Source organism: Echinops telfairi, unplaced genomic scaffold (assembly GCF_000313985.2).
Source record: "Echinops telfairi isolate 266 unplaced genomic scaffold, ASM31398v2 ScPeMD7_7469;HRSCAF=8507_0, whole genome shotgun sequence".
Classification (NCBI taxonomy): domain Eukaryota; kingdom Metazoa; phylum Chordata; class Mammalia; order Afrosoricida; family Tenrecidae; genus Echinops; species Echinops telfairi.
This window is the reverse complement of record NW_022111372.1, coordinates 37,353,360-37,366,933: the sequence shown is the minus strand read 5'-3', so window position 1 is coordinate 37,366,933 and position 13,574 is coordinate 37,353,360. Positions and strand designations below refer to the sequence as shown.

General features: G+C 57.9%; 1 protein-coding gene across 2 annotated transcripts; it reads right to left on the bottom strand.

Moving 5' to 3' along the window:
• Positions 1-342: 342 nt before the first annotated feature.
• On the bottom strand, positions 343-13,497 carry RRP1 (ribosomal RNA processing 1). 2 transcript variants are annotated; one of them, XM_045284934.1, is made up of 14 exons: positions 13,320-13,497; positions 12,586-12,843; positions 12,000-12,082; positions 11,141-11,198; positions 9,689-9,774; positions 7,150-7,211; positions 5,547-5,676; positions 5,328-5,392; positions 4,882-5,102; positions 4,132-4,190; positions 3,251-3,348; positions 3,011-3,030; positions 2,049-2,159; positions 343-1,227 (listed from the first exon to the last, which is right to left on the bottom strand). In XM_045284934.1, the coding sequence occupies exons 1-14, from the start codon at positions 13,450-13,452 to the stop codon at positions 995-997; spliced, it is 1,617 nt and encodes a 538-aa protein (XP_045140869.1). In that variant the 5' UTR covers positions 13,453-13,497; the 3' UTR covers positions 343-994. The 2 variants fall into 2 exon arrangements, with proteins under 2 accessions (XP_045140869.1, XP_012860789.1); XM_013005335.2 differs by lacking the exon at positions 12,586-12,843.
• Between the last annotated feature and the right edge of the window lie 77 nt (positions 13,498-13,574).

Here is a 13,574-nt window from a genome sequence, read left to right as displayed (position 1 = left end):
AGATGCTCATTTACTGATCGGTACGTCTTCAATTCTATGTGGAATAATGTGGCATCAACAGTCAGTTTAAGGTCTACATATGGATTGTGTGTAAGACCCGGAGGTGGGGTGGGCTGGATTTCAAAGACGTAAGTGTGGAAATAAGGAAAGGCCTGACACGTCTTCCATTATTGCACATTACAATACTTGGGACAGACGGGGTGTTCCACATCATTCGTTGGTTGGCTCTTTTCCACGTGGCTACCAGAAAGCTTACCACTGACTACCCGGTGGCTCAGTTCTAAACCTCTCCCCTGGGCCCGTCACTCTGTGCCGCTGGGTCATAATAAATGTTAACGCTACTGAAAAAGTAAATTTTTATTAAAAAACAAAAATGTAAACACAAGCTCACGAAGCAGAAAGCGAGCACGGCCCTGCCCAGGTAACCGTCCAAGCCTGGGGACTCTTCCTGATGGTTTTTAGACACAGAAACTCCAAAACCAAACTCATTCACAGCAGCCCTCTAGGCCAGGGTACTTTCCAAGACTCCAGCGCTTTATGGGAGTAGAAAGTCCTGTCTTCCTCCTGTGGAGCAGCTGCTAGTTTTGAACTGCAGACCTAGTGAATTGGCCCCCAAGCATAACCACTAGGCCACCACAGAAGCATACTTATTTCCACAAAACCATGGGTAAGGCATTACCTAAGCCTGCTCAGGAGCCGGCCCCCGTCCTCACCCTCCCCAGAGCCTTCTCCACACACGCCAGAACTCACCTTCACTACCGAGAGCTGCGTGTCACTTCATTGTGTGAGTACCCCACCCCCCTGGCACATAACCGTTCCCTACAGAGAACTTCAGTCTGTGGCCTGTGGCTCTATCAGGGAAAGCAAGGGTTTCCAAGGCATGGGCGGGCCCCTATGCGGCTGCAATCCCTCTGGGCCCGACCCTTCCTGTCCCAGTAAGTTCAAGTACCACCTGGGGCTCAGTGCACTCAGCCTGGAGCCTGTCAGGCAGGCGTCACTCCTGGCTCTCATGCACCCGTTGCTTCTTCTTCTTTGGTTCCGGGGAAACAACGCTGGCCGCCTCTGTGGTCCTGGCACTGGGCTTCCCCCTCTTCCTGCTGCGAGCTCGCTGACCCCCAGGGGCTCCCTCAGGCTGCACGTCAGGGTTACTCCTCCGGCCCCTCCTCCGCGTCTTCCTCCTCTCAGTTCTGGAGCCCGGAGCGGGACTCTCCTCTTTCCCGCCCTTCCCTAGGAAAACAGCACGGGGAGCACGTGGTGAGCGAGTGGCATGCGCAGGTGCAAAATCCCTACTGGCTCTGGCTCTGCACACAGGAGGTGGGCTGGGGGAAAAGACTCCCACGAGGACAGCTGGAGAAGGGAGGGCAGAGAGCAGGGCACGGGTGCACACAGTCCAGTGCCAGTGCCCACAGGCCAGGTGCCACGCAGAGAGCAGAAGACGAGGCTCTCATGGCACTGCTGAGCGGGCTGCCTGAGGGGGAGGTGGTCCCGGAGCCCCTCGGAGGGAGCCACCCAGAGCAGGGGGAACATGGGAAGGGTCACACTTGGGGAAGCCAGCTCTTGCTGCTCCACCCCCACCCTCCCCTAAAGCAGCCTCCGGCAGCCCCGCATTCCCATTCCTGAGGGTCACCGAGGCAGCACTGGGTGGCAGAGGGTCTGTGGAGGGCACAGCCTAGTGAACAAGCACACGAATGGCCAATCCTCTCTCAACCACTCACATGGCCAAAGAGGGGCAAGGACGGCCACCCGCCTGAGAACAGCAGAGAAGAGGACAGGGACCAGGTGGCAGGGGCTCGCATCAGGGACACACAGGGCTAGATACAGAGGCCACTGACTGGCAATGGCCGCGTGGACTGGACAGCCAGTGTCCGCAGACAGTGGGAGCCGTGGGGAGGCTGGGGCAGAGGCCCATGCTCCCCCAGGCCTAAGGCAGCAGGACACAGCCCATGCAGGCAACAGTGTAAGGGACCAGGGCAGGGTGCCACAGGGAGCCAGGACAGCGGGGGGCTCAGTCACTGAGTACTCCCGCATGCCAAGCCCGCGGGACATACCTTTCTTCTTCACCTGCGATTTCAGCAAGCGCTTCTTCCTCTGCCTCTCCAGTCTCCCTTCATGCCGGTAGGCATAGACCTTCTCAGGGACGTCATCCTCAGGGAAGATGCCTGGGGCACACACACAGGACATCAAGGTTTCCATGGCACCAGGCAAGCTGCCCTCCCACAAGAAAGTCCTCTTCCATCATGCCCTCAATCCGACACCCCACAGCGGAAACCAGCAGGTCAGAGCCGTACTCCCACACACCGGCCCTCGATACCTGGAGAAGCCGGGCCCTGGGCATGGGGAACCCCCCCCCACACACACACACCTTTCCTGGGGAGGGGCCTCTGGGTAGTGGGCATGGACAGGGTCTCCGTCCCATGGGGGGTGGGGCTGGGGCAGCACATGGGCATCAGGACTTGGGTGGGTCCCTGCCAACAAGCTGCACACACTGCTGGGGAGGGGGAGGGCGCGCACGAGGTGCCCAGGGCGCTGAGGTGTGCAGCTTACTCTGAACCCCATGAGGATGGGAGGGACTCAGAGATGGGCACCACAGAGGGAACGGTGGCATCTAGGTAGTGGAGCTAGGAACATTCACTGCAAACCACACACGTCCTGACCAAATAGCAGGAAACCTGATGGAGGTCTGGGGCACCCACCTCGTGGGACAGTGCCCCGAGAAGACGACCCGTCTGAGGAGCCCCCAACCACTCAGCAAACCCAGCCCTCACATCCAGGGTCACCCCGGGGGCAGGGGCAGGGTGGACACCCAGCTGCACACGCCTCTTCAGCAGAGAAGCAGCAGGACCCGTGCGTCTCCTGACACACTGTGTCCTCACCCAACTACTGCCCACACGGGGCCCTGGGCCTGCCCCACGAGGCCTCTTCAGAGAGCACTGGGGCCTGGGAAGCAGTCCTGGGACCCTCCACCCTCAAGATACCAGTTTCCCACTCGGCACCCACACCTAGTGCTCACCTGCAGAGAGGGCCTGCAGCCTGCAGGGAAAGAAAAGGCATCATCAGCACCGTCAGGCTCGGAAACCGCCCAATACACTCACTCACTCACACACTCAGCATGCAGTTCCATGGCTTCCCGCCACAAGGTGCTCAAATCCCAAGTCCAACCCCAGGGGCAGCTCCCAGACCTCCTTGAGCCTCAGTCTGGGACTGGGGCAGCCAATGAGGGCAGGGCCTGCACCTTCTGGAAAATGCTTACTTGCGGACCACTTTGTAGAGACGCTTCCTGTTCAGAGAAGGGGTTTTCTGGCGACTGGCCATTTCGAAGAGTCTGTTAGCAACCGCCTCATAGTCAAACTGTTTCGACGGAGATATCACACAGGTCACCAGACAGTCACTTCCACCGGTGACCGATGACCAGTACCCCTCCCAGCCTGCACTGGGCTCTGCCCACTGGAGACCAGGCAGCGCTGCCCACCAGCGGTGCCCACCAAGAAGGCAGCCTCACATGCTGAGTTTACACCCCACCCAAACACCAGTACTTAAGAACTGCGAATATGCTGCTGGTGGGCAGTGGTACCGCACCGGAGGGCTAGCCGCAAGGGCAGAAGTGGGAAGCCACCGGGCATGCCGTGGGAGAAAGACAAAGCTTCGACTCGGGGCTCAGAGGAGCAGTTCTAGCGAGTCGCCAAGACTCGGCATCGACTTGATGGCAGTGAGTTGGGCGGGGTGGGATATGCTAGGAGACCGCTTTGGGTCCACGTCTTAGAAGTCCAATGCGTGTCTTCTGGTACGGAAGCAGTGCTGGCCTTCAGGAACCCGGCACTTGAGGCCACAGGGCGGGAACCAACCGTCAACCAGACAGACCCCGCCCGTCCTAGTTTGCCTACGTTGCTACCTGAGGGGCAAGTACTACTTGGGGCCCACCCCCTTCCTTACTGCCCAGAAGAGGGCAGCTTGTGACAGGCTGACCTGAGTGGGTCTGGAGGGGAGGTGCCTGAGGGAAAGGGCTGAAAGCAGTGGAGCGCAGGTCTGTCTGCCCGGGGCCCTACCCCTCAGCCAGCCTGTCCTTCGGGCTAGTGTCTCCGAGCTAGCAGCCCACCGCCCTCCCGTGGGGCTGCCCCTCCCCAGCCCACCAACCTGCAGCACAGAGCCAGCACCGTCCTCGTCCTCGCCCTCCTCAGACTTCTGCAGGGATCCTGGGACAGACAGAACCCGTAAGCCAGCCCCAAGACCCACACCCAGGCCAGCCCCGGGGTGGGGGACCAGGACTCCCAGCGTCATCAAAGTAGGGGCACACTGCAAGGTGGCTAGGACTGACGGGCAGGTACTGGGGGCTGGGGGAGCAGAGAAAAGGCATGTCAGCCAGGCCCTCTTGAAGACTGGGTCAGGAGGGAGGGAGGACTGCCCAGAAGCAGCAGCCAGGTGCAGCTGTGGGGTGGGCCTGGGTCAGGCCCATGGGGGAGGAAGCTCCCAGGAGTCTGTCAAGGAAAGACAGGCAAGGACAGCGACAGGGTCCTGTGCTGTCACCCAGCTGAGCAGCCGCATCAGAGCAGCAAGCTGTGCACGTACAGGAAGCAGTGGAGTTGGCCGACCCTGAGAGTGGCAATGAGCTGAGGCTGAGGAGAGGGGAGAGCAGGGCAGACCCGTGTGGAGAAGCCCCAGGGGCAGGAGCACACCCAGCCAGGGGAGCAACTGGGCAAAGGGGGTGGGGGTGTGAGAGGGGCCAAGGGAAGCACAGAGGGGAATGGGAGGAGTTAGGACCCAGGGCATGGTTTAAAGCTGGCCTTCCTGCTAGGCTGAGAACAGATTTGGGGCCAAGAGCAGGAACAGGGCTACACCGGCTTAGCCAGGTAGGGGGGCAGGCCCGTTTCCTGGGTGGAGCCTCACCTCTCCGCTGAACTTCAGTCAGTTTCCTAGTCGGCACACCTGCCTCCTCCTCCTCCTCCAAGTCACTCTCCTCCAACAAGCCACCATCATCCGACAGCTCGGCCACCTCCGGCTCCCCTTCTTGCTCGTCCAGCTCGTTCATTAGCTCTTCAATGGCAAACGGGGCCTGCTCCACAATGGTCTCAAAGATCCCCCGAGTGATGCTGTGTAAATCGCGGGTGCTGGAGGGTGGAAGGGCAGAGAGCAGGCAGTCATTAGAATGAATCTCAGACAGAAGAGGCAGGCAGGCAGGCAGGCAGATGTGCCCGGGCCTGGCCGGGGCCTGCCCCTCCAGCCCAGCGGCCTTGCTAGGTTATTCCATCTCTGCGGACGGCGGTCTCAGAAGGCCATCCCGCCAAAGACCTGGGTGGAGAGGGGTCAGCCTAGGAGAAGCACTCGCTACTTACTTCTTGGTCCGGGCAGCAATTTTGCAGAAGGGGTCGATGAACTTGAGGTTCTGGTCCGCAGTCAGCTGCGGGCACAGGAAGAAGAGCTTGGGCTCCTGTGACGCACACCAGGAGAGGGCCTGTCGCCCGGCCCTGGCTCTGTGGGTTCGCTCCCCAGCCCAACCCCGAGGTACACCAGTGACAAGCCTGTGGCCACCTGGCACTGCCCCACCCCCTTACCTGCTTTGCGCCCACTTTGGCCAACTCCTCCAGGAATATCTCGGTGAAGTGGTTCTTCACCCCATGGGGGGCCTGGCTGTCCGGGTGCAGGATCTCGGTCATCAGCAGCTTCAATAGCTGGGCACTGTGACTGAGGAGAGACAAGGCCAGTACAGCAGGCAGATGGGACACAGCTCCCAAGAACCCCCCCCCACCCCGCCAAACCTGGGTGCTGCCATAGGCAACACAGTCCCGAGCTCACAGATCTGCTCCCTGGATAGGGGCTCCCTGTACAGCATGGGGCTTTGAGAGCTGGCAGACAAGGGCAGCTCTGGGGCCCAGAGGATGATACTGGGGTCAGCAGCCTACTGCAAGCGCCGGGTTGACTTGGCCACTGTCGGACACAATAAAGCCCTCATGTGTGCCTGTGCATGCGCCTGCGCAAGAGGGGGAAGCGTCCAGCAGCAGTGGTGCACCAGGATGTCCCTCAGGTGACCTTAGCACTGAGTCACGAGTCACAGTGACGATGGAGACACACATACAGGGTAACTAACACACAACCACCTGGACAGTGACTTCCTGTAGGTCAGGGTGGGGCCACTGGCTGCGGCAATGCCATGGGCAGGAGCCGCAGGGGCTCAGAGTAACACAGGCCAATCATTGCCACTGCTGCCCTAGGCGGGCCCCATGTGAAGCCCAGCATTCCGAGCGTAGACCCACAATGTTAGGTGACTGCAGTCCCTTCTGCTGGCTCCTCTTAGCTGACAGGGGGTTTAGGGGCCAGAGCAAAAGTGTCAACACGGTGATCCAGAAGCCCAGGGAGGCCTTACAAGCTTGGGCCGCAAACTTCACTCTCTAGTCCGAGAGCTACTTGGACAGTGCATAGGAGTTCTAGTATTCACACATATGTGCAGTGGCGGGGGGGGGGGGGGCTGGGGGAGGTGGCGACATAAGGAGGATTTAATGTACACTTTATCATTGAAGGACAAGTCAATTCAAAATATGTTCTTCCTAAGCTAAGTGCTCACTCTCTCAACTGCCAAAATAAAAGAGCATGTCGCACATGGCAGGGATGGGGTGCTGGGGTTGTATGGTCAGGAAAAAAGGCCGCCCGAGTCACCTGCCTTTCTCACGAGGTCACTCGGGTCATGCACGTGTGCACGCACACACATGCATGCAGGAGAGGAGGGGAGGCAGCAGCACCACGCCACGGGATGGGGGGGGGCGTCCACCTCGATTCTAAGTAAACGCTTACAAACAAATTGCACTTCATGGACTCTCAGCCTTTGGGAGCAAGGAGGCCGGATGAAGCCCCGAAATGTCCCGGGCTGGAAGCTAGTGGTGTAGCTTGCACGAGGACGTGAAGCTGGCATCTAAACGTGTCCTGTGTATGAATGGTGACTGTAACCATTCACCGAATTCACAATAGAAAGTTTAAGAGGAAAACAAACGCCATTGGGGATGATGGGGGTGGGACGGTCCTTCTCTAATGTCCTTGTTTTGTTTTTTTCACTAATGTCCGTCTTTATGACAAAGAGTTGGAAGAGAAGGCCTGGTCCCTGCCTCTGGGTAAGCGATAGGTGAGTGTGTGGCCATGAGCCGCAGCCTGACCCAAGGCACTGACCTTTCCTCCCAATCACGCATCTGCAGGGCCCTCAGGGACTCGTTCAGGACCATCCGCATGAGCTGCAAACGACACAAAGGGAGAGAAGTTAGCAGCATGATCCAGGCCCCCTCAAGCCCCTGGCCCCCTAAGTACGGGCATGCCTGGACACACAGCCAGAGCCTGTCACCTCTGCGTGCCCTGAGTGGCCCTCCAGAGAGCTGGCTGGGCTGACACCATGATGGCAGGCATGATGGCAGCCTCTGCCTGGAAAACACACTGTGCTTCCAAGTTCAGCTGCCCAGCTTTCTGAGAGCAGCAGGAAGCCAGGCCCACGGGCTGCGTCGCAGCACCATGAGCCCCAGCCTGGACTGCCCCGCCCCAGGGAGCTCAGACTGCCTAATCAAAGTCGGAGCCCCTGGCCCAGCCAGAAGCTTTCTGGACCCATTTTATTGCCTCTGTGGCCCCTTGTCATGCAACGAAGGCTCTCCCTCAGCCTCAAAGTTAAACCAGAACCTGAAATCGTACTTAATTCTAGCCCCAATCTAACTCTAACCCTAACATTTAGTTCAACGACACGGCCATGCTTGATACCCACCCTCCTGAAGAGCACTGAGCACTATTGTAAAGTGTGGTGAAGGAACTAGATGGTGCCCAGCTATCAGAAAGAATAGAGTCTGGGGTCTTAAAACAAGCAGCCATCCAGGAGGCATCAACTAAGCCCACATGGAAGAAACAAACCTGCCAGTGTGATTCAAAGATTGTAAATAATAAACTCCAAATCCAAAGGAGGGAATGGAATAAGAGCTTCAATTGTGAACACCCAGTTTGCAGAAGGCTATATATGATAGAGCCCAAAGTCCATTTGCTGGTTCTACACACAGACTAAGCCTCCAGTGAATCCCCTCTAACCATAGCCAAGGGGTATGAACAGCCTTATTATCATAGTCTTGTAGAGATGACTATAGTAGATATAGTTAGGTTAATATGTAACATCTTATATGATCCCCCACTTGACCCATTTAAAAGTTAAAAAAAAAAAAAAAGCGAATGGGAAACAGAGGTGGGTCAAGACTCTGGCTGGACTCTGACCATGGACCCGGGTGTGAACAGCCTTGCTGTCATGAGGAGAGCACTGGAGAGGGGATTAGGGTAGATGAAGCTATGTTAAACTGTGACACCTTATCATTTGAGCTCCTTTGTGACCCATTTTGAAGTTGTTCTAGTTTTCACCATTTTCTGCTTTCTTTTCAAGTGAGGTGTTTCTCTACTTTGCTGTTAGGTTTGGGTCTCTGTTTCTGGGGTTTTCGGTATCGAAATCCAGGATGGGCCAATCTAGAGACAGACACTGGATTGGAGGTTTCTTGGGGGTATGGCAGGGAGGCCGGGAGGACATGGGGAGCTAATAACAATGAGTATAAGAATGAAAAAAACCTTCTAAAATTGATTGTGGTGATGACGATAGAACTTTTCTTGGTATACTTTAACTACTGAATTGCACGATATGTGGATTATGTCCCAATAAAGCTTTTTTTTTTTAAGAGTCAAATCAAGCCTCCCCTCCCCTTGAAACAGTCTGAAGTGCTTTCCCCGCCCTGCGCAGGAACACATACCAGAGGAGCCCTCCAGGGAGGCTCCGAGAGCCCGGGCTGCCAGTTCCCCATCACGTTCTCTAGAGCCACCCGGGTCTGGTCACACAGGGAGGAAACTGACCGTAAAAGCAACAGACTCCACTGCACACAGGGCCGGCAGCTCTGCTCAGGCAGAGGGCGCTGACTGCTCCTCAAGACTCGTGCTGCGAGTGTGGATTAAGGAAGAGCGCAGGCCTGGCCCCGCCCTCTCCCACCCCAGGCCCTCAGTCACTTCGGCCTTCCTCCTTAAGCTGACTACTCGGTGTCCACGCTGGGAGGCACACTCCTGGTGCCCACGTAACCACAGCCCAGGTCTGAGCTGGAGGCTGAGTCAGACAGGCAGATCAAGGAATCAACTACAGCGCTGTCCACAGTGAGGGCAGGACAAGGCACTGCTGTGCGGCCCCGTAGCAACCGCTGGCCACAGTAAACACCACTCTCACGACAATATGGAAGAGAACAAACTACTGTGCCTACCAAACTGGAGCCCTCACCGACCTCACATAGCCCTGGCACACTGCTGACCTCAAAGTGGGCAGTGCAAACCCACCTGCTGCTCCACAGGAGACCGGTGAGGCCATTCTGGGAACTAAACCCTATGTAAGGTGGCTAAGTGTGGGAATCGACTAGACAGCGTGGGGTTCTCTGAGTTTGTGTTCATGCTCAAGGATAGGAGAGAGAACAGGGCCCCCGCAGTATGCTTCACAGAGGGGGCAAGCACTACAGGATCAAAGGTCACTGTGCCCCAATAAACATGTCCCTTCCTCAGCCCCTATGGGATCACACCTCTGGAGCCTCAACCTCTAAGGTCAGAGGCCAAACCACGGTTACAAAGAGCCCAGGGTCCTGCCCACTCGGCTCCACTGGCAGCACCAGGAAGGTGGACGCTCAGAATGAGGGAGCTGGAGGAGTCGCAGGCAACAGCTTACCAGATAGTACTTGTCCAGGCGCAGCCTGTCGATCCCAATCCACTCCCGGTTCATGGTCTGCCAAAACGTCTGGATGAACAGGTGCTCTAGGGAAAAAGGGGCCAATGAATGCCGGGAGACGCCGACCGCAGGCCACAGGCCAGAGCAGAAGGAACCTGGTGTACAGCCCCGGGTCTCCCCAGTCCAGAGTGTACAGGGCTAGGAAGTGGAGCTACCTACCAGGGCTAGCGAGCTCAGCAAGGACAGCGCTGCGACATGGGTGAGCTCTGACCTCCCTGGCTCCACAGCAGGAGCAGTGTGAGTGCACAGAGTGGCACAAGAGGCTTGGCCCCAGCCCCGGGCTCCTGACACCTTATTCCCCAGCCGTGCTGCCTCCCAGAGTAGCAGACCATGCTGTGGGTGCTGACCCCACCACAGAAATGCACACAGGCTATTCAGAGAACCTGCCCAGCAGACATGTGGGGGAAAAAAACCGGCATGAATGCCCCACAACAACACACCACCCACGAGGGCGTCTCTGCCCACTGTAGGGCTTCGTAGCTGGCAAAGGGTCTGTCCAGCAGCCCCGAGAGGCATGGGCCTGTGCTCGCTAAGCCACCCCTGCTGCTGAGGGAATGCTCGGGACCTGGCACTTGGCTGAACACTGGAAAGACTCTACGTTCTCAGAAAGCACAATTTAGGGTCGATAACTCCGAGAAGGGTCCAGCTGTGTGTGCATAATCGGCCAGCAACAGCGCGAAGCCCTGCCTGCCGCTGTGCCACCCTCACACCTGCTCTCGGGCCCGAGCCCACTGCGGCTGCCACCGTGCCAGCCATCTCCCCGAGGGGCTCCCTCAACTGGAGCCCATGGCCATTCTGACTCCCGTGCACTCACCTATGTGCCGGCTTGCCTCTATCATGGGACTAATGCCCACTGACTCAGTGAGGGCTCCGCCAGGCACTGGCCTGGCTGCCTCCCCCACCCTTAAAGGAGAGAGCGGTTTAAGATGCTGGGGCTCAGGCCTTGTCCCCAGAGACGGATGTGGCTGGACCAACATCTAGACCTCAGTGTTCTGGAGGCGCCCCGATGACTCCAACAAGCATGCAGGGTCAGGGAACTACTGGTCTTGTTCAAGGTAAAAAACAATAAATAGTTCTGAGAAATGAACTGCAGGAACGTCATCCGGCATTGTGTTTTTGAAACACAATCATCGCGCATGGCCACTGTACACTGGCTTTTTGTGTGCTATTCAGAGTGTAAGGCAGCGGCCCTTTAGACACGAGGGTCAGCTCTTGGAGTGGTGAGTCAAGCCTCAGGAGCACATGAGCTCCTACTGTAGACAAACTCCCGAGTGGGCTGCCTACCACTCTCCCCCCCTGCTCGTGACGATGACTCAGCACGATTTCAGAAGAGCAAAGCTCTGTTGTCGGGAAGCTCTAGGAATGAGCGCAAACATGGCAGAAAGTACTCACGTGCCTCGGCGTTCTGAAAGGCATGGATAAGCTGGGCGATGGTCCTTCCCAATTCCTCCTGTGCGGGAGACAATGGAAAAGCTCAGTCCTGGGAAAACGTGCCCCCACGTTGACAGAGACACCTGCTTTAGGCTGCCTGCACAGCCAGCGTCACAGAGAGCACAATGCCCCCGGTCTGTCAGCCCAAGAAGCTTCACCCCGGCTGGTAACAGAGGTGAACAGCCAGCGTGGTACCTGCCTCCATGGCCTGTCCGGAGCCTGAGTCCTGAGGAGGGGGATCAGGCAGGAGGAGGGGGAGCAGCAGCAGTGAGCCTGGGGACTCTGGCCCTGACCAGCTGCGGAGTCACCCACTGCGCCATCAAACACTCATGGCCTCTTGCCTGTGGGAGAATGGACAAGATTCCAGAGCCCCCCTCCGGGAGTTTCTAGTTTAGATGGTATGGGCCAGAGCCGGGCATCTGCACTTTAAAGAAGCCCATCTTCACCACCCAGACGATGCTGTACCACGGCCAACACTTCACGCTTGGAGAACCACGGTCTCAGCATGTAGTCAGAGACACATTGTCTTAGGAGACAAGGCTTCCAGTCCTCGGCTTCCACTTTTTCAGTGCTCCTCTGCGGGCCGACAGGCACAAACTACATATGGCCTGTGTGTTTACCAGTACCGCCTACTGCCTGGTGCTGTGGTGCCAGCCAAGTGGTGGATCCACTCTAACACAGGCCAGAGGGGCCACAAAGGACAAAAGCACTGAAGCCATGAAACCTCACCTGGCTCTTTAGCCACATTAAGGTGGGGTCACATGCATGCCCAACTGTCCCCCTGCTCTGGACCGTCTTCTCCTGCCTCCCGCACTCTCACCTGGAGGAGCGGCTTGTCCTGCATCCACATGCAGTAGAACAGACCTTTCCACACCTTCAGCAGCTCGTCGTGCGTGAAACCCCCTGCAACACAAACCACGACGTCCAGGCTCAACACACCAGCCTTTGAGTCCCACGGACGAAGCTGGGGAAGTGTGGCTGCCTGAATGTCTTATTGCTGGAGATCCCACTGCAGAGTAGAGCCCCCCACCCCCCCCCACCCCCAAGCAAGCCTAACCCAGAACTGCTGGTTCGGTGGCTGCCGGGATTTCTCTAGGCACCTCAGTCAGTCAGTGCGCACCTTTGAGAAGCGACCATGCAGCAGCAGGTCGGGGCCACACTTAGCAGATTCAGAGGGGCACGCGTCTGATGGTTGAGCTGCACTAGTCCATTCCCAAGCACTAATGCACCCTTCCCACTGGACGTGTGAACACCTCCGATTTTCAAAGAAACCACATATTCCTCCTGGCCAATAAGGAAGTGAGGCATGAAATCGCTCATGTGACAAGCAGTCAGAGTTGGCTGCTATCTAGTCTAGTCGGCCCCCAGTTCTGAACAGCCGTATGCACAGCAGGACTAAACGCTACCGGGTGCCCCTGCCATCCCATGCTGGGCTGTGGATTGGTCCGTTGGGATCCACTGCGTGGGGATCACCGGCTTATTATCATTAGGATTCCAGGTCTTTCTCAGTCTGAAAGCTCCACTGAAACCTGGTCCACATTCAGGGCAGCAGCCTTTACTGAGCGAGGGGTGGTGGCTGCGCTGGAGGGCCACTGCCTGGGAGGGAATCGGGCCAGCCAGGTCTTCTGCACCAACGAGTTCAAACCCGCCAGCCTTGTGCTTCCCTACAAATTAAGCCAAAACAACAACTCACTGCCATCGACTTGGTTCGACTGAGACAGCAAACAGGACATGGGGTTTCCCAGGCTAGATAGCGGATAGCTTCGTTTTTTTCTACCATGGTGCGATTGGCAGGTTTGAACCATCGACCCTGAAGTTGGCAGCCCAAGGCTAACAGCTGGCCTTTTTGGGGACTGGGAATCTGATTAACCGAGGGGGGCAGAAGAACCAGTGAGAGGGGCGTTACAGAAGAGCCAAAAGGTGGCTGCAACCCGAGAGGAGCGCATGCAGCACCGAGCGCTCGCCTGTGGGTGGTAGAAGGCGAGTGGCAGTGGGCGGGGCGAATGGAAGGGAGGCCCGCCGGCCGCGTCCGGCCCGCCCTGCCACGTGAGACCCCACGCGGCTTGCAGCGCCCCAGCTACCGCCCCTCCCTCGATCACTCGCGACCCCGCGGCGCAACCCGTCCCGCCACCTGAGTGACCTGCGTCCCGCTGAGTCCGGGCCGTGATGTATTTCCGGAGCTTCCTCACCGCCCGGTCCCGGGTCACCTTCTCGTTGCCCGCCAGTCGCTGTGCGAGCTGGATCTCGGGCGGGAGCTGAACGCCCGACACCATGGCGACCTCGGCAAAGAACGCCTGGCGACAGCGGCAGAGAACGCTCGCCACCCGACCACCAGCAGACGTCACCTGCGCCCGACGCGCGCGGCGTGACGTCACAAGCCCGCGACGCGGTTCTG

Coding starts and splice junctions, on each gene's coding strand:
- RRP1 (XM_045284934.1), bottom strand. CDS start 13,452: ATGGTGTCGGGCGTTCAGCTCCCGCCCGAGATCCAGCTCGCACAGCGA. Junction 12,083..12,585: donor TGGGATGGCAGGGGCACCCG/GTAGCGTTTAGT, acceptor TTTGTGTTGCAG/GGGGTTTCACGCACGACGAG. Junction 5,103..5,327: donor ATTGCTGCCCGGACCAAGAA/GTAAGTAGCGAG, acceptor TCCACCCTCCAG/CACCCGCGATTTACACAGCA.